General features: G+C 48.8%; 1 protein-coding gene across 1 annotated transcript in view; it reads left to right on the top strand.

Moving 5' to 3' along the window:
• LOC306941876 (ryanodine receptor 3) overlaps positions 1–25,393 on the top strand; it is a 302,817-nt gene that overhangs the window by 143,180 nt on the left and 134,244 nt on the right. Inside the window, exons 32-40 of the mRNA XM_079527516.1 lie at positions 439–525; positions 2,723–2,949; positions 4,425–4,637; positions 5,942–5,989; positions 6,725–6,922; positions 7,692–7,956; positions 8,300–8,434; positions 9,779–9,979; positions 12,734–12,836. Coding sequence (XP_079383642.1) covers positions 439–525; positions 2,723–2,949; positions 4,425–4,637; positions 5,942–5,989; positions 6,725–6,922; positions 7,692–7,956; positions 8,300–8,434; positions 9,779–9,979; positions 12,734–12,836 — 1,477 coding nt within the window. The remainder of the gene's footprint in view (positions 1–438; positions 526–2,722; positions 2,950–4,424; positions 4,638–5,941; positions 5,990–6,724; positions 6,923–7,691; positions 7,957–8,299; positions 8,435–9,778; positions 9,980–12,733; positions 12,837–25,393) is intronic.

Genomic DNA, 25,393 nt, shown 5'->3' with positions numbered 1-25,393 from the left:
TGGTACCGTATCTCTGCCGGTACCGCGCATCACCCTGTCAAACTTGAAAAGCACAAAGCTGTTCAAACGGTACGCTCTACACACACCTGGGGAAGTTAATCTCGCGGGAGCCTTTCAAACGGGGTATAATCTCCTTATGTTATTTCACGCAGGAATGTGCATGGCGAGGCTTTGCTGTGCTATGAGTCATCCTGGCAGCCGCCACCACTCTCTGGAACACACAACACACGCGCGTGCGCGGTGCACACACGCGCGTCGCGTACGCATACACACACTACAAACACGGAACTATTCTGAGCACTCCACGACACGTCATGCACTCCCGCTAAACTGCTTCCTGCAAGTCACGTTCTCGTGTCACCGCCGTTCAACCCCCTTTCATGTTTGCCTCCTGACTGTGCAGGCTGGATGTTAACGGCTTCTTCTCTCTCTGCCAAGGTGGAGCCGAACACCAAGCTGTTTCCTGCGGTGTTTGTGCGACCAACCAGCCCCAACCTCTTCCAGTTCGAGCTGACAAAGATAAAGGTATACACTCCTCCGCTGCATGGCTGTCAATGGAGAAACAAAGGATGCTGTAATGATGATTTAAAACAGTGACTTTTTTTTTTTTTATAAAAAAATTATTTCAATGAGACCCTGTTTCATATTATTGTTGCTGTCGGCCAGAAACCTCTTATCTCCACATTCTAACTTTGTGTTTGTTTTGTGTCACATTCCACACCCTTATCTGCAGGCAGTTAAGCTAGATTCGGGGGAAGTGTCAGGCCTGCAACGCTGAGGCAGGCACTTCTCCTCACTCCATCTTACATTAGTGTGGTCACTCTGGCAAATTACACAATATGCATTACCTATTAATATGAACTATCTTTTTTGTAAATGCATCCATCAACCCTCGTTTTAACACATGCAATATACATAAGGTCATTAAAAATAAACCACAAACTTAGATATCCATAATGGCCAAGGTGATGAAATTAACGACTCAGTTCTTCAACTAATTAAAAGTGCCAGTTTAATTGTGCCGGTTCATAACTTTTTAGGCTGTGCTTAATTGGTAGCGATCAATCAATCAGGCACCGTAGGCTACTAAACAGTATCTCAGGTTTCTGATTTATATATGAAAAGCAGGGACATGGCCCGAGTTTATACTCACCCCTGTTTGCAAAACAAAGTCATATACCGTGTGTGTGTGTGTGTGTGTGTGTGTGTGTGTGTGTGTGTGTGTGTGTGTGTGTGTGTGTGTGTGTGTGTGTGTGTGTGTGTGTGTGTGTGTGTGTGTGTGTGTGTGTGTGTGTGTGTGTGTGTGTGTGTGTGTGTGTGTGTGTGTGTGTGTGTGTGTGTGTGTGTGAGTGAGAGAGAAGTTCGGTCCTGCGGTTTCAAAGGCAAATGTTGTGGCAAAAAAGAGAGAGAGAAAATAACCACATTTCTGAAAAAGTAGAGGCTGAAGTGAAGCCACACAGCTTATTTAGCCTATACCCTTTTACAACGTGTGTTCTGGGGGTCCTCCAGAAGGCCATGCCACTCTCTTTACAACGTGTGTTCTGTGGGTCCTCCAGAAGGCCATGCCACTCTCTTTACAATGTGTGTTCTGTGGGTCCTCCAGAATGCCATGCCACTCTCTTTACAATGTGTGTTCTGTGGGTCCTCCAGAATGCCATGCCACTCTCTTTACAATGTGTGTTCTGTGGGTCCTCCAGAATGCCATGCCACTCTCTTTACAATGTGTGTTCTGTGGGTCCTCCAGAAGGCCATGCCACTCTCTTTACAATGTGTGTTCTGTGGGTCCTCCAGAAGGCCATGCCACTCTCTTTACAATGTGTGTTCTGTGGGTCCTCCAGAATGCCATGCCACTCTCTTTACAATGTGTGTTCTGTGGGTCCTCCAGAATGCCATGCCACTCTCTTTACAATGTGTGTTCTGTGGGTCCTCCAGAAGGCCATGCTACTCTCTTTACAATGTGTGTTCTGTGGGTCCTCCAGAAGGCCATGCTACTCTCTTTACAATGTGTGTTCTGTGGGTCCTCCAGAATGCCACGCCACTCTCTTTACAACGTGTGTTCTGTGGGTCCTCCAGAAGGCCATGCCACTCTCTTTACAATGTGTGTTCTGTGGGTCCTCCAGAAGGCCATGCTACTCTCTTTACAATGTGTGTTCTGTGGGTCCTCCAGAAGGCCATGCTACTCTCTTTACAATGTGTGTTCTGTGGGTCCTCCAGAATGCCACGCCACTCTCTTTACAACGTGTGTTCTGTGGGTCCTCCAGAAGGCCATGCCACTCTCTTTACAATGTGTGTTCTGTGGGTCCTCCAGAAGGCCACGCCACTCTCTTTACAACGTGTGTTCTGTGGGTCCTCCAGAAGGCCATGCCACTCTCTTTACAATGTGTTCTGTGGGTCCTCCAGAAGGCCATGCTACTCTCTTTACAACGTGTGTTCTGTGGGTCCTCCAGAAGGCCATGCCACTCTCTTTACAATGTGTTCTGTGGGTCCTCCAGAATGCCACGCCACTCTCTTTACAATGTGTGTTCTGTGCACCTGTCCTAATTGCAGCCAGTAGGCTCCCAGTATACTGTACATGCAGTAGGTCGATAAGATCATCTTGATAAGTAACCTACTGGTGATTATCGGTTGATTTTCATTTGAATCCGCTAGTTCTGTGGGTCCCCTAAAGAACGCCATGCCGCTCTCCTCTTTACGATATCCGTTCTGTGGGTCCTCCCTCCAGAACACCATGCCGCTGTCCTCGGCCGCCTTCAAGAGCGAGCACAGGAACCCGGTGCCGCAGTGTCCGCCGCGTCTGGACGTGCAGAGCATCAGCGCCGTGCTGTGGAGCCGCATGCCCAACACCTTCCTCAAGGTGGAGGCGGGCCGCGTCAGCGAGAGGCAGGGCTGGCTTCTGCAGTGTGTGGAGCCGCTGCAGATGCTGGCCGTGCACATACCTGAGGAGAACAGGTACTACTGTTCACTACTTCACTTTATTATTACACATACCTGAGGAGAACAGGTACTACTGTTCACTTTCTTACACATACCTGAGGAGAACAGATACTACTGTTCACTACTTCACTTTATTATTACACATACCTGAGGAGAACAGATACTACTGTTCACTACTTCACTTTATTATTACACATACCTGAGGAGAACAGATACTACTGTTCACTACTTCACTTTATTATTACACATACCTGAGGAGAACAGGTACTACTGTTCACTACTTCACTTTATTATTACACATACCTGAGGAGAACAGGTACTACTGTTCACTACTTCACTTTATTATTACACATACCTGAGGAGAACAGATACTACTGTTCACTACTTCACTTTATTATTACACATACCTGAGGAGAACGGGTACTACTGTTCACTACTTCACTTTATTATTACACATACCTGAGGAGAACGGGTACTACTGTTCACTACTTCACTTTATTATTACACATACCTGAGGAGAACAGATACTACTGTTCACTTTCTTACACCGGGGCTCCACCGGGCGCGTCGCGTCTCCGTCACCGCCAGGGAATGTTCCCTTTTTAATCAATGAAGGGTGGCTCCACTGCCCGTGTTGCGTTGCGTGACTGCATTAAAATTGCCCCGGTTCGTTTTTTGACGCACGCGATGGAGACGCGTGTCCTGTGGAGTCCCGGCGTTACACATACCTGAGGAGAACAGATACTACTGTTCACTTTCTCACACATACCTGAGGAGAACAGGTATTCTCTGCACCAGGGGTCCGTGACCCCCTAGGGGGTCCTCAGAGTTACTACAGGGGGGAAGGGGAAGTCCATGTTATATATTCACCAGAATGAATGAACCAGAAGCAAAATCGCCTAAAGCTAATGTGGCGATCGTATTTTTAAAGGTCATCAGAAGCGTTAATATTGTAACCGCGAGGTTGAGTAATGAGCCCCTAACATCGACGTTCTGTTTAAACACCTCAATCTGAGCCTCCATTCAGAAATTCAGTTCGTAAGATCGCACTTACAATGGCGGTGGACGTGGGCAATCGTTTCATTGACGGACCACAGCGCAGCAGAGCGTTACCTAGCAACGGGGGTGTTGCTAGACGGTGGACCGATGCGAGACCATTCTGAATCAATAACAACCTAAAATGTATTAATTAGCAGGGAGTGACATTGGGGGAAAAACCTTTTTTTCGAATGGTTCTCCCTGCCGAAGATGCTTCTGACGCCTTTTTGGGGTTATTATCATATTCAGCACTATCATGAGTGTTGTGTAAGTTTTTGTTTGTATCTATTAATTATTAATTTACTGCCGCACGTGCGCTCTTTCAAAAAGTCAGGTCCATATTCCTTTCGTCTGCGAAAAAAGGTAGTCGACGAACATTTTTCGCCATAGTTTTAGTCGACGGAAAACCAACACCTCTCACTCCGCTCCCCTCCTCCCTCCCTCCCCCTCAGGTGCGTGGACATCATGGAGCTCTCGGAGCAGGAGGACATGCGGCGGTTCCACTACCACACGCTGAAGCTGTACTGCGCGCTGTGCGCGCTGGGCAACACGCGCGTGGCCCATGCACTCTGCAGCCACCTGGACCAGTCGCAGCTGCTCTACACCATCGACAACCAGTACCTGTCGGGCACGTTGCGCGAGGGATTCTACGGCGCGCTCATCAGGCACGCACCTTATCATACTATAATTCTGAATGTCTGTGTGTCACTCGACTGCCGTAGCTCCTCACTGCCTGCACCAATCACTCCCACTTTTCACACAGGCATTGACCATAATAATATGGAGGTCTTAACGAAGCCCTTTTTTCCAATTTAACAAATTATAAATTAATAATTAATTTATTAGTGAATTAAAAATGCGAAAACGCACCCAGGGCGCAGTACCCCCCGCGGCCACAGGGCGCAGTACCCCCCGCGGCCACAAGGCAGCAAATATTTCACAACGGGTAAGGGCTAGTATATATAAATATATAGATTTACTCGGGTACTATGTGTAAATTTCTTGTGGAAAAAAGAGTCCCCCTTGGTTGTACGGCCGTACAGCCTGTAAATAAGGTTGTGCCGTTTGTGAATCAAGCTTGTAAATATCGAGAAACCCCTTATTTGTAATGTAGCAGGGAAGGAATTAATCAATCAATCAATCAATCAATCAATCAGATTTATTGTCACTTCCACAATATACACTGGGCATACAGGGGAGCAAAATACCGTTCTCCACGGCTCATGATGCTTCACATTTAAAAACAATACACATCAAAAAGAGGCAAAGCCTTTTAAAAAAACATTTAAAGGTAAAAGGAGCAGACAACATTTGGCAGAAGAAAGTGCTGATGCATTCAAAGTGCATGTGTGTAAAGTGCTGTTCATCTCTCAGGATGTTGGCCTTGGGGGCAATATGTGGCGAGCATTTAGTGTCCTGATGGTTTGGGGGAAGAAACTGTTTGGACAGCCTGCTGGTGCTTCCTCCTAGGCCCTTGAACCTCCTACCAGATGGCAGGAGTTCAAGGAGATGGTGGGAGGGGTGGGAGGGGTCGGTCATAATACTCATGGCCTTCCTGACACAACGGTCTGTGTATACAGTTGGAGGCCATCGATATTGTCCTTTTCTTTTTGCTGAGGTTTGCGTGATCTGCGCAAAAGGACAGTTAACCCATTTTGGGCGAGAACCCCTTTTGGTGTTTTAAACATTATGTTATAATTTAGCTATTGAAAAATAGCAGATCTACAAGCTCATAGCGCGCCACTGAGTGGCGCGCTACGAGCTTGTAGGTCTGCTATTTTTGAAAAATCGTGAAAATATTTATTTCAGAAAACTGGAGGATTTAGAAGGATTTTTTAAAATGTTGAGGTCAGGCCTAAATGGGTCAAATGATAAGGGACAATATCGGTGGCACCCAACTGTATATGTCAGCTATGGGGGGGAGGGGGACACTTGTGATCTTCTCCGCTGCTCTCCCTATCCTCTGTAGGGACTTGCGGTCGGCATCTGTGCAGTTCCCATACCAGACAGTGATGCAGTACGTACCAAAATCATTAAGATTGTGCACTTGGGTGACACGTTTTAGATTTTTGGTATGATGTTGGGTATGGGCATTAGGTTTTCAAAATCCATCGCAAACGAGTTGGGCTCGCCCCCCTAGTGGTCCACACTGGAGAAAAACCTTTTCACTGTGATCAGTTTTACAAGAGTTTCAGTGTTTTACAGAACCTGAAGAGACACCAGCGTATCCACACTGGGGAAAGACCTTACCACTGTCTGTAAACAATGTAACAAGAGTTTCAGTGTTTTACAGAACCTGAAGAGACACCAGCGTATCCACACTGGGGAAAGACCTTACCACTGTCTGTAAACAATGTAACAAGAGTTTCATTCAGTTAAGTCATCGGAAGTCACACCAGCGTGGCTGTCGGCTCGGGAGTCGAACCCGTGACATGCCGTCCGGCTGGCTTGGCAGCCTAGGGGCTCCATTTTCATCACCGCTAAACCCCTTATCCCTAAAATTCTTTGAAAAACATTTTTGAATAGTTCAACTAGCCAATCTACATTGATATGTTGTGAGCTTGTAGACTGGCCATTTTAACTATTCAAAAATGTTTTGCAAAATAGTAAAAAAAAAAGGCAAAGAAGTTTAGTGGTGATGAAAATGGAGCCCTAAGTGCCCAGACGGTTGAGCTAAGCGTCCGGGCCTTCACCCACTCTTTTACCTGTAAAACTGTGATGTGACAATAAAGATGATTCTGATTGTCATCAGCATCCACCTGGAGACGGCCAAGGAGGCGCGGCTCATGATGAACAACGAGTTCATCGTGCCCGTCACGGCCGAGACGCGCTCCATCCGCCTCTTCTCCGACGCCGCCAAGAGCCGCCATCTGCCGCCGGGGGTGGGGCTCAGCACGTCGCTCATGCCCCGCCTCAACTTCGCCCCGCCCTGCTTCATCAGTGCCGCCAGGTAGGGATGGATGGATGGATGGGGGCGGTTGTGAAAATGACGTGTCGCGATTATTGTGTTGTTGTTATTAGAGAAAGTAAAAGATGAGCGTTATTTTTGAGTGGTGCAGCCACTCCAATGCACAGCGATGTGTGTCCCTATGTTTAGGCTCCTTATGTCTGTCTGTCTGTTTAGGGTACCAACAGGTGACAAAGTGGCGCTGTTGAGCTTCACACTGTGCACAGGTGCATGATGGGAAGCTGAGTTTTTAGCAGCCATTACATAACGCACGCACGCACGCACGCACGCACGCACGCACGCACGCACGCACGCACGCACGCACGCACGCACGCACGCACGCACGCACGCACGCACGCACACACACACACACAGGGCCCCTGCCCAGTGTCCATATATGGAGCTGTCCTGTTCTGACATCATTCTGACGTCTGCATAGACTCCATATTTGGGCATGCCTGGCAAAGAACTCCACATATGGGCATAAAAGGGACACAGACATAATATCTGGGTTGGGCATGCATTTCTAACTTGCATCGTTCCAAGTCGCCAGTGCCCAACAGGCACCGCTGTAGAGGCCCCGCGGGCACCGCTCTAGTAATGCAAATGCTATGCAATACAACTATTCATTTAATTGCAACAACTTGATCTCTCCTTTCATTGAACCCATTTTATATCGATAAAAAATACCTTAAGACCGTGCCCTAAGACGTGTGTGGACACTTACACCATCGTAAGTGTTAATGCATCGTCCCATCCCTATAACCGGCAGGCGGGAGCAGCACCTCTACAGCCCTCAGTTCCCGCTGGACGTGCTGAAGGATAAGGCCATCAGCATGCTGACGGAGGCGGTGCAGGGCAGCGGCGCCCACATCCGCGACCCCGTGGGCGGCAGCGTGGAGTACCAGTTTGTGCCCATCCTGCGGCTCACGGGCACGCTGCTCACCATGGGCGTGCTGCGCAGCGAGGACGTGCACAAGATCCTCATGCTCATTGAGCCCAACGTGTTCGGGGAGACGAACGCCACGCGAGAGGACGTCTCTGCGGCGCCTGCCGACGTCACGGTAGTGCATTTTTTTACTTCATAAATTTTATCCCACGATTTTCCAGTGTCAATTATCTAATGTAATCCTGGGCGCTACACTCCCTCTGCAAACCTGGGGAGAGCAACGGACTGACCTCATGCTTTCCCCATGTTTCCCCGGGTTGGACGTAGCACGTGGAAGGAACACATTATTCCAACCAGTTGCTTTCCCCATCAGGCTGGCCAGTGGGAGCCAGTTTTGTACCCTGACATCCTGGAAGTGTTTTAAATGCCTAATTCCTAATGCCTAATAATGACTAAAGTAAATGAAAATGTGCTGTCCAAATCAACACCAGGCTACGGAGAAGGAAGGGCTCACGGGGGCGGAGGAGAAGGCGGTGGAGGCCGGAGAGGAGGAGGCGGCTAAAGACGCCAAGCAGCCAATGAAAGGGCTGCTGGAGAAGAGGCTGCCTGAGCCGGTCAAACAACAGGTAGAGATGCACAACTGTTGTAATGATGCAAATGCTTTAACTCCATAACTCCATTTTTAACTCTATTTTTGTGTTTTTTCCAGTGGTGGAAAAAGTACTCAAATGTTTGACTTAAGTAAAAGTATAAATACTGCAATGTAGATGTACTCCGTTACAATTAGAAGTCCCGTATTCAAAATGTACTCAAGTTGACAAGTAGAAGTACAAAAGTATCAGAATCAAAATGTACTTAAAGTACTAAAAGTAAAAGTACTCATATTGCAGTTCAAAATGTGTACAAAAGCTTTTGAAAGTAGTACAAGCTCACAATGCGTCACGATGTGACGCATTGAGCTTGTAGATCGCCTATTTTCAAATGGCCGATGTATATGGTTGAAGTGGTTAATGTAATGTGTGTTTTCTAATAAAAAATTGAATCTCCAAAGTACTAAAGTTTTCAAATAATTGTAGTGGAGTAAAAGCAAATGTTTGCTCTGAGATATAATGTAGTACAAGTAAAAGTATTGGAAATTGGAAATACTCACATAAAGTACAAATACCTTACCAAAATTGTACAGTACTTGAGTAAATGTACTTAGTTACTTTACACCACTGTTTTTTCTTTTTCGTAAGTGTTATATAGGTCATACTATGGCGTCACACAAACACAGCAAAACGAGCAGACCCACAAGCTTGATGCTTGTAGATATTTTTTATGCTTTTGAATTTGAATCCTGAAAATGAACAGTTTTGGACATGCTGTATGGTTTCCACCCGACAGCGGCCATATGCTATTACTATGTAACCTATTATTTAATTGTATAGTAATTTACAGATAATTTAAAGGGGAACTTTGGTGATTTCCTATCGTTCTGTGAAAATCCTACATACTAGAGCTTGTTCTCTCTGTGCTGGACAATCTCCTCCAGACTATGGCAATCCACATGTTTTGGAGAATGTTATCAACCGATAATCACCAATATGTTCTTATCGAGACCATGCAATGGATGCAATAATTATGGACATTTCCTACATACTGCCTACTGCGAGTAGGCGACCAGGAAACACGGAAGTGAAATTACTGCCGCCAAAGCGAAAACATTGTGAAACTGCACTATAGAACAACTTTGCTTTATGTTTACTTACAGTACATGGCCGGTTAAGACTGAGGGTTAGGGTTAGATTTAGGGTTAGGGTTAGTAGTCGGGCAACGTGCCAAACGCGACGTCAGACAATGGCTGACAACAAACTGTCAATATGTAGGAAATGTCCATACTGGCTCCATTGCATGGTCTTGAAAAGGGCTGATGACGGAGATTAAATCATCTGATAGCATCCCAAACCGCTATCCTCTCCAACCCCCAGATGTGTGAGCTGCTCCACTACTTCTGCGACTGCGAGCTGAAGCATCGCATCGAGGCCATCGTGTCCTTCTCCGACAGCTTCGTGTCCAAGCTGCAGTACAACCAGAAGTTCCGCTACAACGAGCTGATGCTGGCGCTCAACATGTCGGCCGCCATCACCGCCAAGAAGACCAAGGAGTTCCGCTCGCCTCCTCAGGAACAGGTGAGATGACCGTGACGCGTCTCCTACACACGTGTGTGTGTGTGTGTGCGGGGGGGGGGGGGTTGTGTTGTGGAGTTGTGGACCATTGGTCCATTGGTCTCAAACCAGGGATCCTTGCCGGGAGGGAGGGGGGGGGGGGGTTCCAGTAGGTATATGAAGTGGTTTAAATAATAATGTAAACCACTTCATCCGTGTTGGATATTGAAAAATAGCAGATGTACAATCTCACGCGAGATTGTACATGTTCAATTTTGTGTATTGAAATGTATTGAAAATGGAAAAAATGTTGAATAATTTGGAATTAGTTTTAATATAAATCTTCCTCTTCCGTGGGTCCGGGGGTCTGGGGTAAGGCACAGAACCCCTGGCAGCTCCAGTGGAATGTGTGTGTGAAAATGAGCATTTGTGCTCAGCAACTATAAACAAAGGACAAGGACAAAAGGAAGAGTTTGCTTTACCGCCTTGACGTTTTCTTCCTTATTTTAGCCGTGCAGGTGAATCTCTTCATAAATCGCGCAGATTTTCGTTTTGTTTTTGTTTATATTTGTTGTAGATGATGTGGGGAAATAAGTCCACAGAATGTTGTCACTCTGTGTCTTCTGCCTTGACCAGAACAAAATGCAATGACTTAGCCCCGGTCAGAAACTGTCACATACAGTGGTCCATACATACAGTGGTCCATACATACAGTGGTCCATACATACATTATCATCGGAATTCAGAAGACAGAAAAGGCTACTGCGGAATTCCCCTTTAAAGATATTGGTCTAGCTCTGACGTGTGCGTCTCCACTGTAGAAATACAACGTGTGACAGCGTCTCCACTGTAGAAATACAACGTGTGACAGCGTCTCCACTGTAGAAATACAACGTGTGACAGCGTCTCCACTGTAGAAATACAACGTGTGACAGCGTCTCCACGTCTCCACTGTAGAAATACAACGTGTGACAGCGTCTCCACTAGAAATACAACGTGTGACAGCGTCTCCACTGTAGAAATACAACGTGTGACAGCGTCTCCACTGTAGAAATACAACGTGTGACAGTGTCTCCACTGTAGAAATACAACGTGTGACAGCGTCTCCACTGTAGAAATACAACGTGTGACAGTGTCTCCACTGTAGAAATACAACGTGTGACAGCGTCTCCACTGTAGAAATACAACGTGTGACAGTGTCTCCACTGTAGAAATACAACGTGTGACAGCGTCTCCACTAGAAATACAACGTGTGACAGCGTCTCCACTGTAGAAATACAACGTGTGACAGCGTCTCCACTAGAAATACAACGTGTGACAGCGTCTCCACTGTAGAAATACAACGTGTGACAGCGTCTCCACTAGAAATACAACGTGTGACAGCGTCTCCACTGTAGAAATACAACGTGTGACAGCGTCTCCACTAGAAATACAACGTGTGACAGCGTCTCCACTAGAAATACAACGTGTGACAGTGTCTCCACTAGAAATACAACGTGTGACAGCGTCTCCACTAGAAATACAACGTGTGACAGTGTCTCCACTAGAAATACAACGTGTGACAGTGTCTCCACTAGAAATACAACGTGTGACAGCGTCTCCACTAGAAATACAACGTGTGACACGGGGCAGCAGTTTTAAGCCATTAGCTTGTCACCCCGTCCCATAACTCAGTTTAGGAGTGTTGAACTGCGGCCAGCTCTCCGCTCCTGCATGGCTGCAGACATCTGCTGCTCTTAACCTCGTTACGCTGCTGTTGCAAACGCAACACTTTCACATGAACCCGTTTGGACCTGGAACACCTTGTTGTACCTTTCAACCCGGGAAAGCATCTGTGTCATTTGAGTCGTTACAGTACCAGTGGTGGAAAGTAACCAAGTACATTTCCTTAAAGGACCACTTCACCACTTTTCAACATCTCTTCATATAATTGGTCCTCACTAATGTTAATGATAAAACACCACCATTTTTTCCTACTCAGTCTGTGTCTCAGAGGAGGGCTTTGGGCAGTTCGGACACCCGTCCACCAGTGACATCATCATTAGGCAGATTATTTTTTTAAACAAGATTTGTTTTAAAATATATTTAGATTTTTATTATCGTGAGAACGATGGCTTCAACTTTTGCATTGCAACTTTTCGGGAAAAGAAAGCCTGCTGTTTCTATTAGCTTGGATTCACCATCGATGATGTCACTGGTGGACGGGTTTCTGAACTGCCCAAAGCCCTCCTATGAGACACAGACTGAGTAGGAAAAAATTGTGGTATTTTATCATGAACATTAGTGAGGACCAATTATAGGAAGAGAAGTTGAAAAGTGGTGAAGTGGTCCTTTAAGCACTGCACTTTAGTACAGTTTTGAGTATTTCCAATTTCCAATACTTTTACTTCTACTACACTACATCTCGGATTCAAATATTGTTCTTTTACTCCACTGCATTTATTTCAAAACTTTAGTTACTAGTTACTTTGTACAATTTGATTATTATTACAATACATACATTAACCACTACATTACCCGCCCATTTGAAAGCTTGAAATGGGACATTCTGCACAATTAATACTTTTACTTTTGGTACTTCAATTACATTTTGAATTCCGGATTTTTACAGAGTATTTCTATATTGCAGTATTGATACTTACTTACTTACTGTGTGTACATTTGCCACCACTGGTTGTTACTATATGTATCGTCACTGTCGGGCAGAAACCTTGTATCTCTAAGTTTCAAAGTTGTAAGTTGCGTGCACATGTGTGTGTGTGTGTGTGTGTGTTTCAGATCAACATGCTGCTGAACTTCAGCACGGGTGAGGACTGTCCGTGTCCGGAGGACATCCAGGAGGAGCTGTACGACTTCCACAACGATCTGCGTCTCCACTGTGGTGAGTCACACCTCCTAACCGTGCTCCTGCTGTTCAGCTCAGCAGAGCGCTGGCTCCCACCAAACCTTTTAGCTCAAGACTCGGAAGAGTAATTCATTCCAACAGATTATTGATTTGGGTAAATTAAATGTATACATTTATAAGTCAAAGTAGGCTTGTTTCTTCGGTAATTGTCTCCACCAGGCCGAAGGCATGGGGAGAGAGTATGTTTTGCACTCCGTCCGTGTGTGTGTGTGTGTCCGTGTGTGTGTCCGTCCTTCCGTCCGTCTGTTACCAGCTAATCTCCGGCACCGTTAACCCGGTCGATGCCAAACTTTGCACACACACTCCCTGGATGCCAACGATGAACCTCTGCCCCACATTTTCCAGAACGGCCTGTTATAGCGCCACCATGAGGCAGCTTTTCACATTTTTTACCTAAAACTGCACCGATCTGCGTGAAACGTTGCATGCACACTCCCTAGAGGCCAAGGACAAACCGTTGACCTACATTTTCCGCATCTGCCTTTTATAGTGCCACCAGGAGGCCAACACATTTTTTGATATTACTCCTCCAGATTCTGTCCAAAAATCTCACAAATCGTTACACACTATCTCTATGGTCATGTGCTCAAGTCGGATCTGTCCGATATTTCATATTCCATCCTAATTGGCTATAATTAGCTTTCACAGTTTGCAAGATTGCCCCGTTTTGAACAAAAGCCTCAAATCATGAACGTAGCATGCAACGTGAAAATCTTTCACACATTTTCTTACTAGGCTGAGGAATATATCCCACCCTTTTCACATTGGCCTGTTATAGCGCCACCAACAGGTTGATTTTTGCAAAACACATTTTTGGAACAAAATGCCCCAAAAACATGTTTATATTAATCCTAAACATTTTGCCAAACATCTCACACAGTCCTATCCTCCTGGTGGAGACCTGTGCCCAGAAGGGCACTTTTTCTAGTTTTACCTCTGTTTTGGGGGCGGAGAGGAGCAGTTCCGAGATTTGTAGCTTTCGATTGGTCTTTGGAATGTCTTTGTCCTCAGGTTCACGCTCTGAGCACCACCCATTAGCGTGCTTGTGTGTTTGTAAACACAGAATTCTTCAACATGGCTATAGTATGGAGGAGCATTTGGGATTTTATAGCTACGGTGGACCGTGGAAGTAACTCTTGTAGCTAGTGTCTCTCGGCTGGAGATAAATGGACACGCGATGTCGGTGGGAGTAGAGCAGATACTGTGGGATAATGCCTCTGCTGCTCACAGGCAAAATATCCCCCTGCCGTGCGAGGGGTTATACTTTACAGAAAATAAACACAACCACGTAGCTACTCGCCGAAATAAAGCCTGCTAGACCTAGGAAAAAGTATATTCTCCAGGCTGGGAAACGTCTCAGGTCCCCAGTTTCTCAATAAAATGCATTTTGTGCCATTTTAATAAAGTCATGTACCGGACAGATTCACTTATTCTACTATGGCATTTCAGGGTTGTGCCTGCATCCAATCCACTTCGATGTATTTTATTTCATGACACAAATCCCCAGCCTGGAGAATAGACTTTCACCAACACAAAACAGGCTTTGTTTCGGTGATTAGCGGAGTAGTTTTATTTATTTTCGGTAAAGTTGGCCCCCTCGCATAGCAGTGGAATTTATGGAAGTTAGTGTAGTGAGACTGTGAGAGAGACCACGGCTAGAAGCTAGCTAGCCGTCTGTGTGTCGTGTGTTAAGTGTTGTTAACAGAGAGAGACATTTTCTGGATGGCTTCAACACTTTAATGTTATTGTAGCGACCCCAGGGCATGGATACAGATACATAGGCACACGTAGTGTTTGTGCTTTTATAGACAGCATTTGTGTAAATGATTGAATACATCATTCAAATACGGTCGTCAGCACTGCTAGTTAGCACTGTTAAATCAACATCCGGTGAGGGGAGGATACGGATCGTGTATGTAAATCAGCGCATACAGTGGGTGGGCTTTAGACCGGATGTAAGCCCTGCAGAGTAATGTTCACACTTTTTTATTCAACAAAATACCAGCCACTTTATTTTATATAGGCCAATATATTTTATTGAAAATAGTACTACTTGACTGCTACTTTATTGTGCATACCGGTACTTTTATTGTACCTTTTATTACCATTATTATGGCCACTTTATTGTGCATGTTGTATTTTCAAAGTTTGGACAAATACAAGTTATTGTTTATGAAAGCCTAAGGTGTAAGATCTCAAATTATTTTTTAAATGTTGTTCCTATCTGCTACAGAGGCTGCATTCTTCCCTTGACAGCTACATGTGGGGGTGGTTTGGGTGATTAGTGAGTCATTATGGGTGGAGTTAAGTACCTATTGTCCCTCCCACTGACACACCCACTTCTAGCCAGCTCTAGGTGTTGTAATGTAGTGAATATTCAAATGGTCATATCTCCTTCAAATATTTTCCAATTTCATTGAATGATACATCATACATCTTACATTCTGTACTTTAATAATCTGTAAAAAACTGAACAATTACTCTGGTCGAGATGAGGGCCTATTTGCAAGACCCGGTCACATTTGTTTTCTAATTCATGGAAATTCATTGCATTTTCTTTGATTTATTCATGAAATTACTGAAAGGAACCATTGAATTTGTTCACGAAAAATTTTGCTTTTTTTTGGGAACGTTTTTTGAAAATGTTTTGAAATGATAACAATTAAAACCAAATATGTAGGATCTAAATGGTGATCTAAAAGCTCACACAATATGAGCTAAAAATACTCCATCTGCAAGCTCGCAAAAAAATAATTGTACATGTTTCTCGAATGGACCGTATGGAACCTATAGGTTACTTTAGTAACCCCAGTTATTAAAACGACTGAGCGAGGTGAATCGCCCTATGGGGAGTGCCATCTCTGGCACGAACACACAGAATTAAACCATATACTTCACGAACAATTCATTGGTCGGGACTTCTGCCCGCCCTGGCATGATGATCACCCCTCCCCCCGAGGTGATAAGAGATCCCATCATGCCCTGCGGGTCATTCCATGTCAACCAGATTGGCTTCTGCTTAGTTAAGTCAGAAGGGTAGTCTTTCGGGCGATTCACCTCGCTCAGTCGTTTTAATAACTGGGGTTACTAAAGTAACCTATAGTTATTATAAACTCCTTCACTCAGTGAATCGCCCTATGGGGAAATATAAACTCCCGTATAGCTACCTACCAGTTGAACAAGTCCCAACCAACGTCACAGGTTTTCACCTGTGACGGCCAACCCAACCCACCTCTTACCTGGAAGCGACGTCTAAAACGGCATGAGCCATTGCAGACGGCACCACATCCAAGTTATAGTACGTGGCGAAGGTCGAAGGGGACGACCAGCTCGCCGCTGTACAGACATCCTGAATGGGGACACCCTTAGCGAGCGCCCAGGATGCAGACATACCCCTAGTAGAGTGGGCCCTCAAGCCCTCTGGGGGCTCCACTCCTCTCTCGGCGTATGCCAAACGAATGGCTTCCACAATCCACTGTGAAAGTCTCACCTTCGTTATCGGTTTCCCTTTACTTTGGGAAGCCCATGACACGAACAGCTGATCCCCATTCCTGAAAGGAGCAGTTCTGTCCACATAGTGTCTCAACGCCCTGACCGGGCAAAGGCAATTCAGCCTCCTATCCTCCACCGAGGAGAAAGGTGGCGGGTGAAATGCCGCCAGATCGACCGGGGCGCAGCCAGAGGGAAAATTCTTAGGCAAGAACGCGAGGCTCGGCCTAATAGAGACTCTAGAGTCGTTCCCGCTGAATCTCATGCAGCTCGGGTTGACCGAAAGTGCATGTATGTCGCTGGCCCGCTTTGCAGTCGTCAAGGCGACCAGCAGAGCAGTCTTTAGCGTGAGGAACTTCAAGTCCACTGTCCCTAGTGGCTCGAAGGGGCCCTTTGAAAGGGCGTCTAGTACCAGAGTCAGGTCCCAGGACGGGACCAGAGACCTGGAAACTGGACAGGCCCGCCTAACGCCCGCCATGAAACGACGGACTAGTAGGTGTTCACCTACAGTCTTACCGTCTATACCCACATGGTACGCCGAAATGGCCGCCAGGTTGACCTTCACTGAGGATTGGCCTAGGCCTCTGTCCAGGAATTCCTGCAAGAAGGTCAGAATGTGCCGCACCGAAGCCTGAAACGGGATAGCCCGTACAGGTCTGGCCGCACACCAACGTTCGAACACGGTCCAGGCCGTGTTGTATCGTTGTCTAGTCGACGGGGCCCTCGCCCCTAGAATCGTCGTGATGACGTTCGGGGGCAGGCCTTCGGCGTCCAGGTTCAGCCCCTCACGGGCCAGACCCAGAGGTCTAGGTCCTGTGGACGCGGATGGAAGATCTCCTGCCCCGCTTGAGTGAGCAGGTCCCTCCGTAGCGGGAGCTGCCAGGGCTGGTCGTACAAGAGTGGGACTATGTCCGACCTCCAAGACCCCCAAGCGGGGGCCACCAGTAGCATGCATAGGCCCTGAGTCCTTACCCTGGCTAGGGCGGGGGGGATCAGGGGCAGGGGAGGGAACGCGTAAAGTAGGCCCCTCGGCCAAGGGTGAGCTAACGCATCCATGCCCAGGGTCGGGGACCCTGTCAGGGAGAAGAAGTACCGACACTTCGTGTTCTCTTCTGACGCGAACAGGTCCGCCACCGGCACGCCGTACCTGGCCCATATCTGAGCTGCTACTTCCGTGTGCAGTGACCATTCGTGGTAGCGGAGTGGGCCTCTGGACAGCAGGTCGGCTCCTGCGTTCAGGAGTCCCGGGACATGACAGGCTGTGACTGACAGCAGATGCTCGTGGCACCATGTCAGGAGCCTGTGTGCCAACGTATGCAGGCGTAGGGATTTGAGCCCTCCCTGCTTGTTGATATAGCACATTGTCGTGGTGTTGTCGGTTCGAACCAGAACGTGGCACCCCTGGATAAACGGTTTGAAGTGCCGCAGGGCAAGGAAGACCGCCAGGAGCTCCAGATAGTTGATGTGTGCACGTCTCATGGCTCCGTGCCACACACCTCTGGCCGTCCTGCCGTCGTGGGTGGCCCCCCACCCCGACATGCTGGCATCCGTGGTGACGATCTTCCTGGTAAGGGTCAGTCCCAGGGGAACGCCCTCCATCAGGACGTATCTGTTCGACCACCACTTCAGGGCGAGTACACAGCCTGCAGACACTGTCACTCGCCGTGATAGGCACCTGGTGGGCACACCTAGGGACCTTATCCATCTCTGGAAAGGTCTCATGTGTAGCCTGCCCAGCCGTACTAGGGAGATGGCCGATGCCATGAGCCCGGCCATCCTTAGGCAGGTTCGGAAGGGGACTCTCTGACCCGTCCTGAACAGCGCCACGCACTGTAGGAAAGCGTCCATCCTCGCTTGGCTCAGTCGAGCCGTGTAGGAGACTGAATCCAGTGCTATGCCTATGAAGTCTATCGACCTTGCGGGGACCAGAACACTCTTCTCGTGATTGATGGTGAACCCAAAGGAGGTCATGTGGAGCACCACTTGAGTGGTGTTCCGCGCTGCCTCCTGTGCAGAGTCTGCGCTCAGCAGCCAGTCGTCGATGTAGCTCGCTACGCGGAGACCCAGACGCCGCAGCGGGGCAATCGCCGCCTCGGTGCATTTCACAAAAACCCTGGGGCTCAGGGACATCCCAAAGGGAAGGACAGTGTACTCGTACACTCTCCCCTTGAAACCGAACCTCAGGAATTTCCTGTGAGGTGGGTAAATGGGGATGTGAAAATAGGCGTCTTTCAGGTCTATCGACGTGAACCAGTCGTTCGGACGTATGGAACGCTCGCTACGCGGAGACCCAGACGCCGCAGCGGGGCAATCGCCGCCTCGGTGCATTTCACAAAAACCCTGGGGCTCAGGGACATCCCAAAGGGAAGGACAGTGTACTCGTACACTCTCCCCTTGAAACCGAACCTCAGGAATTTCCTGTGAGGTGGGTAAATGGGGATGTGAAAATAGGCGTCTTTCAGGTCTATCGACGTGAACCAGTCGTTCGGACGTATGGAACGTACGAGGGACTTGGCCGTCAGCATTTTGAAGTTGAAGGTTTTGAGGTACCGATTGAGAGCCCGTAGGTCCAGGATCGGACGTAGCCCCCCCCCCTTTTTCTTGACCAGGAAGTAGCGGGAGTAAAAACCGCTGCGACTCTGAGTCAATGGTACCTCTCTGATGGCCTTCTTCTCCAGCAGGGACTGAACCTCGGTCTGGAGCACTTCCGCTGCTGGCCCACGAGCTTCGGAGAAGAGGACTTCTGCGAAAGCGGGGGGTCTCATAGCAAACTGGAGCCTGTAGCCCTTCGCTATGGTGCGTAGAACCCAAGGGGACGCTCCGCACAGTTCCCACTGCGGTCGGCATCGAGCTAGAGGGTTCTCCGCGGCCATGGGGGCCTCCACTGTGGCGGTGGAGCTCCCTGGACGAGAGACAAAACGGGCATGACCCGTCCGGCTCGTGACGAGTGTGCCCGTCGAGACGGGCGCACTCGGCACCGGAAACAGGTCCTGTCTCGTTGCGTTGGAAGACCCGGGGGTCTTCTTCCACAACGAGCTCATGCCCCCCCGATATTGATGTTGTTTTTGTTTGTCTTTTTTGGGCAAAGCCTTTATTGCAAAAACAGAACATTGTGCATTGTAAAAACAAAGTGCATTTGTGCGAACAACATTTTGAGGCATGTAGAGCCTCATCCGCTTCGGGGGCGGCCCGGGTGTGAGGTCCGAGACCACTACATCCTGGCGGGAGCCCGGAGCATAAGGGGGGCTGAGGAGACGGCTGGCCGCGTCTCCCCGAGGCCAGGCGTCGGTCACTTGCGCTGCCCAGAGCCGCGGCCACGCCCGCGCCCGCGGTTGGTAGCCGCCGGAGGGTCGTCACGGCGGCGATCCTCGCGCTTGTGGGGACGTGTCTTGTTGCGGCCTGAGGAGGGCTTGGAAGAGTCCTGTGGGGCGTCCCTGACCTGACGTGGTTTGAAGCCGGGGCGCTCGCTCGGTTTCCCGGGCGGACGCTGAGGCTGGCGTGGAGGCTGGCGTGGAGGTTGGCGTGGCGGAGGCTGACGTGTAGGCGGCTGCTGGATGTCCCTGAAGGCGTCAACCTTCTTCTGGCTGTCCGCCAGGAGAGCCAGCACCTCCATGTAGCCTTCGAAGAGGCCCCCCGGCAGGATGGCCAGCTTCCGGAGCTTGCCTCTCACCTCGTCTTGTAGGTCAGGTGAAGCGTTGAGCCATCTTTCGCGCTCCTGTAAGATGGCGGACGTCATGGCCCTCCCCACCTGCTGTGTGACAGCACGGTTGAGGAGCACAGATTCATTATGTAGGCGGCGAATCTCCGCCATCTGCTCTGCGTCGGGAGCATTTCCCACCTGTAGGAGCAGTGCCGTCATGGACCCCTGCAGCAGCGACCCTGCGTTAAGGTGCTTGCCAGCGCAAGCAAGGTTGGCAAACGCCTTCTCGTCGAGCAGGGAGGCCTCCCTGTCGATCTTGAGGGGTAGAGCAGGGGTCTTGGTCAGCGGAGTGATGCGGGGCGCGTTCGGGTTGAGCAGGAAAGCGGCCAGGGTTTTGTCTATGACCGGCATCCCGGACAAAGCCACCGAGGCCATGTCCTCCGTCTCGAGGGACAGGCCCTCACGGCTCCGAGGCATCGGAACGGGCTTCAGCGGATCTTCCCACTGGGCTGTAAGGAAGGATTTAAAGCCTTTAGCTAGGGGGAGGATGGTACGAGGAGTAGGTTCTGGGGTGGTGTCCACCAGACCCTGCCACTTCTCGTCCTCGTCCACGGTGAGCTGTTGCTCTGCCGGCCAGGCGCGGTCGCACCTGATGCATGCCAGCTTGTAGATGGTGAGGAGGGAGGTTTCATCCATCTGCAGGGGAGGAGCATCGGCTGCTCTGGCCTGATCCGGGTTGCCCCCTGGGGCAGCCTGATCTCCATCCGTGAAGGTCACACGGAGGGGGGAGGACGCAAGGCGGGCGGACAGGTTGTCCACACGGCAGTCGCCCTCGCAGTCCAGCTCCGGGGAGTCGTCGTCGCACTCGTAGACGGCCTCCTCATAGACGACTTCATCGAGGACCATGTAGTCCGAAGGGGAGCCCTGGAGATTGAAGTCCAGCGGGTCCGCGTCGTCCATGTCATCGGCCCAAGCGTCGTGCTGCCGTTCCAAGGAAGCCTCATAGTCCGGGTAGCAGTCGGTCCTGCTGGCCCTGGCTGCGGTGTAAGGTGCGGCAGGCTGGCGGAGCCTCGGAGGGGGTCGCTGGCCTGCTGCCGGTGGGGCTTCGTTGTAGCGGGCAGCTGAATAGGCAGGCCGGGCCTGTCTTGCGGCAGGCTGCGGCGCCGCACCGAAGGGGTTGAAGAAGGAGGCTGGAGCCCGTTTTTCAGCGGGCTTAGGAACCTTCTTAGGAGGAGCGTAGTTGTGCCCATCCCCCTGGCTCCAGGTGCAGGCTGCGGTCGGTCTGGTGGCGGTGGATGAAGGCTTAGGACGAGCCCCTGGCTGGGGGCGCTGGGTCAAAGCGGAGAATTGTGTTCTCAGATCAAAACCCGGGTCGTCCAAGTTGGCATCGCCGTCGGCGATGCGGGCCTCAACCCGCTGAAGACGCCGTTGCTTCCGCCGGAAGGAAAGGGGAAGACAGCATGGACAGAAGCCTGGAGCAAGGATGGCCTGGCGAAGATGTTCGGGGCCCAGGCAGAAAGCACAGCTTGTGTGGAGGTCATCTACAGCCAGAAGGTTGGAGCATGACCTGTGGAGACAGACCCTCTGTGGAGTAGCTACAAGGCTACTAGCCTTGGCGCTAGTGGGTGCTGGGTTCTTGTTAGTAGCCATGCTAACTAGAGTGGAGTTCTCACAGAACACTCAAGATAGCAGAAAAACAAAAACAAACCAGCAACAGGCTCTTGTTATCTAGAGTGGAGTTTTCACAGAGCACTCGAATTAACAGAGAAAGTACTGTAACCAAGGTTCTAGTAGTTACTAGCCGCGGGTCGTCGTGTTGTGGGGTTATTGTTTACACTAATAAGCCCCGTGACGAGGCCTCGTCTTTCGGCGACGGCCTGTCAAAATGCGCTCCGGTTTTTTACCGCGGGAACGTGTAAAAAGACCGGAGGTGGAGAGTAGCGTCAGCGGCGAGTTAGCTAGCGTCTTTCGGCGTCGAGTTAACAAGGCAGGCCGCGTCAGCGGTGTGTGTGTTAGCGGCGCGGAGCGTCAGCGGCGAGTTAGCTAGCGTCTTTCGGCGTCAAGCTAACGAGGCAAGGCCGCGTCTAAGGCTTGTTGTGTAAGCGAGCGCTAGCTAGCAGCAACCCGGTCTTACGGCGCGGGAGGAGGCTAACGTTGTATGTTAGCGAGGCTAAGTGGCGTCTCTCGGCGCGGCACCAGCGAGCTAAAGCTAGACGAAGAGGACCGCTAGCTAGAGCTAATAACCGGAGGGAAGAAGCTAGCTTAGCGGGCTAACAAACTTTACACTTGCACAAAAACCTTGACGCTTTTCAGCAACCGGTAAACACTTACGTGATCTTTTGCAAGAGACGTGAAGAGGGCTACCAGAGAGTTTGCAGACGCTGTGAAATCTCTGAGTACAAGCCGAGGGCCCGTCTTGGTGAGATACAAGTTCAACAGGTACAATAACAAACACAGGTAGCGTGGCTTAACGTGCGTTCAGCAAGCAGAAGACAATCGGAATGACCCGCAGGGCATGATGGGATCTCTTATCACCTCGGGGGGAGGGGTGATCATCATGCCAGGGCGGGCAGAAGTCCCGACCAATGAATTGTTCGTGAAGTATATGGTTTAATTCTGTGTGTTCGTGCCAGAGATGGCACTCCCCATAGGGCGATTCACTGAGTGAAGGAGTTTATAATAACATACGGCTCCATCCGGTTCCATCTGTACACTGCTGGAGATAAATGAATGCTGAGAACTTCACTGCAATGCAATGACAGTGCCACAGAATGGGATGGAAGGAATATGGAGCGAATTTACGTGACAATCCGATTAACGTTACTCAGAGGAAATCTGATGCATGGCTCTTCAAATGAGACCGGAGAAAGAAAGGCGTGCGATAAATTGGTAATTTCCCCTTTGTTGTGAGTGGTATAATATGATTTGCTCCCTTGCATTTCTCATGCATTTCCCTCCTATCCGCTGCAGTGTTTGAGCAGCGAGGGGCGAATTATAACCATCCCTACTCTTCTTTTTTATCTTAGATAGCAGTCTCTCTCTTCCTCCCCAGCCTACTGATATCTCTCTCTCTCTCTCTCTCTCTCTCTCTCTCTCTCTCTCTCTCTGTGTGTTTCTCTCTGCGTATCAGTGGTGAGAGAGAGCAGTGTCTCTCCAGATAGCTCTCTGACATCTCAATGTTTTTTGATAAATAATTGAATCGTCCCCGTCCTCCGGAGATCTGATGACCGTCTTAGTGCTGCTGCAAAGCATCAGCACGGGCCGACTGCACAAGCCACAACAAAGACAGTATATAGGCCTGTCACAATTATTACATAATCGCCTAATCACAATTATTTGAGATAATCGCAATTATTCTTTGATATTCGTCAATCGTTTCCATGTTGAAAAATGTCCATACATACAAAAAATTATCAGAAATAGCAGATAGATCAACTATTTACGCTATTTTGTAAATTATTTGGAAAGAATTAAATTAAACGTGTCAGTGATTTATTTAAGTTATTTGTCTATACGTTTATTATATCTGCCCTGTTGTGATTACGAAGCCTAGAAGGCGAACAGAAATACAAATTGTAACGTTCAATTGGAAACAAAACATACACAGGCGGTATCAGGAGGATTCACATCATACGTGAAACATGCCAAAGCCTGTGTTAAAGCATTGGTTGTTTGCTTAATGAACTTGGACCAACGGAGAGAACCAAAACAACCTGAATATCTGTATATATAATATCTGTCTGTCCGTGGGTCTGTGCATCGCATCTCTGTGTGTTTTGGGGGTGTACGCAACTGCAGCTTACCTGAGTGTTGGTAGTAATCTAACACTAAGGATGCAATCTGCCGTTAAAATCCAAAGAAGAGGTGTATGCCTGTGCACACCCACCATGTGTGTGTGTGTTTGTGTGTGTGTGTGTGTGTGTGTGTGTGTGTGTGTGCATAGTACATGGCAATCTAATTTGCAGAGGTAGGGGCAAAATGCCCAAAGGGCGCTTTTTTCGAGTCGATGCAAAAGGATATGCTAGTAGGGACATAGAAAAGAGATAGAGAGAAAATAATAGTGTCATAATCAGTGCAGTGTAAAAAAAAAAGGAAACTAACTAGAAAAAGTGCCCTTCTGGGCACAGGTCTCCACCAGGAGGATAGGAGTGTGTGATGTTTGGCAAAATGTTTAGGAGTAATATAAACATGTTTTGTGTGTGTGTGTGTGTGTGTGTGTGTGTGTGTGTGTGTGTGTGTGTGTGTGTGTGTGTGTGTGTGTGTGTGTGTGTGTGTGTGTGTGTGTGTGTGTGTGTGTGTGTGTGTGTGTGTGTGACACGGCTTGGCCTGTTGTAGCGCCACCATGAGGCTGATGTGAAAACTGTCAAGTGGCATTTCTTCCTCAGCCTAGTGGGAATATGCATGCACAGTTTCACCGCAATCGGACGCTGCGTTGAGTAGTTGGGGCGATTTGTACAAAACGGGTACAAAGCGGGCTACTCCTGAAAAGTTTAGAAGCCAATCGTAGGCAATGAAGGTGGATTATGAGAAATCAAACAAACCCGTCTTGATCACATGACTATGGAGAGCATGTGTACTGATTTGCGTGAAATTTGGATAACATCTGAAGGAGTAATATTAGAAAATGTGCTTTACATATGTCGGCCTCCTGGTGGCGCTATAAAGAGCAGATGTGAAAAATTCCAGGCAAAGGTTTTTCCTTGGCCTCTAGGGAGTTGGCATACAAAGTTATCCACAAATCCGTGCAGTTGGAGGTAAAAACACTTTTGGGCCAGTTATAGCGCCACCATGAGGCTGAGTTGAAAATGTTCATGTGGCATTTCTTCCTCTGCCTAGTGGGAATGTGCGTGCAAAATTTCACGGAAATCACATGATGTGTTCATGATTTGCAGCATTTTGTTTGAAACTGAGCACTCTTGCGAACTGTGGAAGCTAATCTTAGCCAATCAGGATGGAGTCTGAGAAATCTGAAAGACCTGTTTCGTTGAATGGCTCTAGAGAGACTGTGTACCAATTTGCGTGATGTTTGGACAAAATCTGTAGGTGTACTGTCCAAAAACTTGTTTTGCACAAAGCGGCCTCCTGGTGGCTCTATAACAGGCCGTTCTGGAAATTTTGGGGCAGAGGTTCATCGTTGGCATCCAGGGAGTGTGTGTGCAAAATTTGGCATCGACTGGGTTAACGGTGCCGGAGATTAGCTGTTCACAGACGGACGGACGGACGGACACACGGACGGACACACGGACGGACAGACGGAGTGCAAAACATACTCTCTCCCCATGCCTTCGGCCTGGTGGAGACAATTAGGGGTTCAGCGTCTTGATCAATACACTTCAACACTAACTATGGGGGAGCCCAGGTTCGAACTGGCAACCTTGCGGTTACCATCCAGCCACTCTACCCC

The sequence above is a fragment of the Electrona antarctica genome (assembly GCF_951216825.1).
Source record: "Electrona antarctica genome assembly, chromosome: 18".
In the NCBI taxonomy this organism is placed as follows: Eukaryota; Metazoa; Chordata; class Actinopteri; order Myctophiformes; family Myctophidae; genus Electrona; species Electrona antarctica.
The sequence above is the reverse complement of the archived record's forward strand: the minus strand, read 5'-3'. Positions and strand labels throughout refer to the sequence as shown.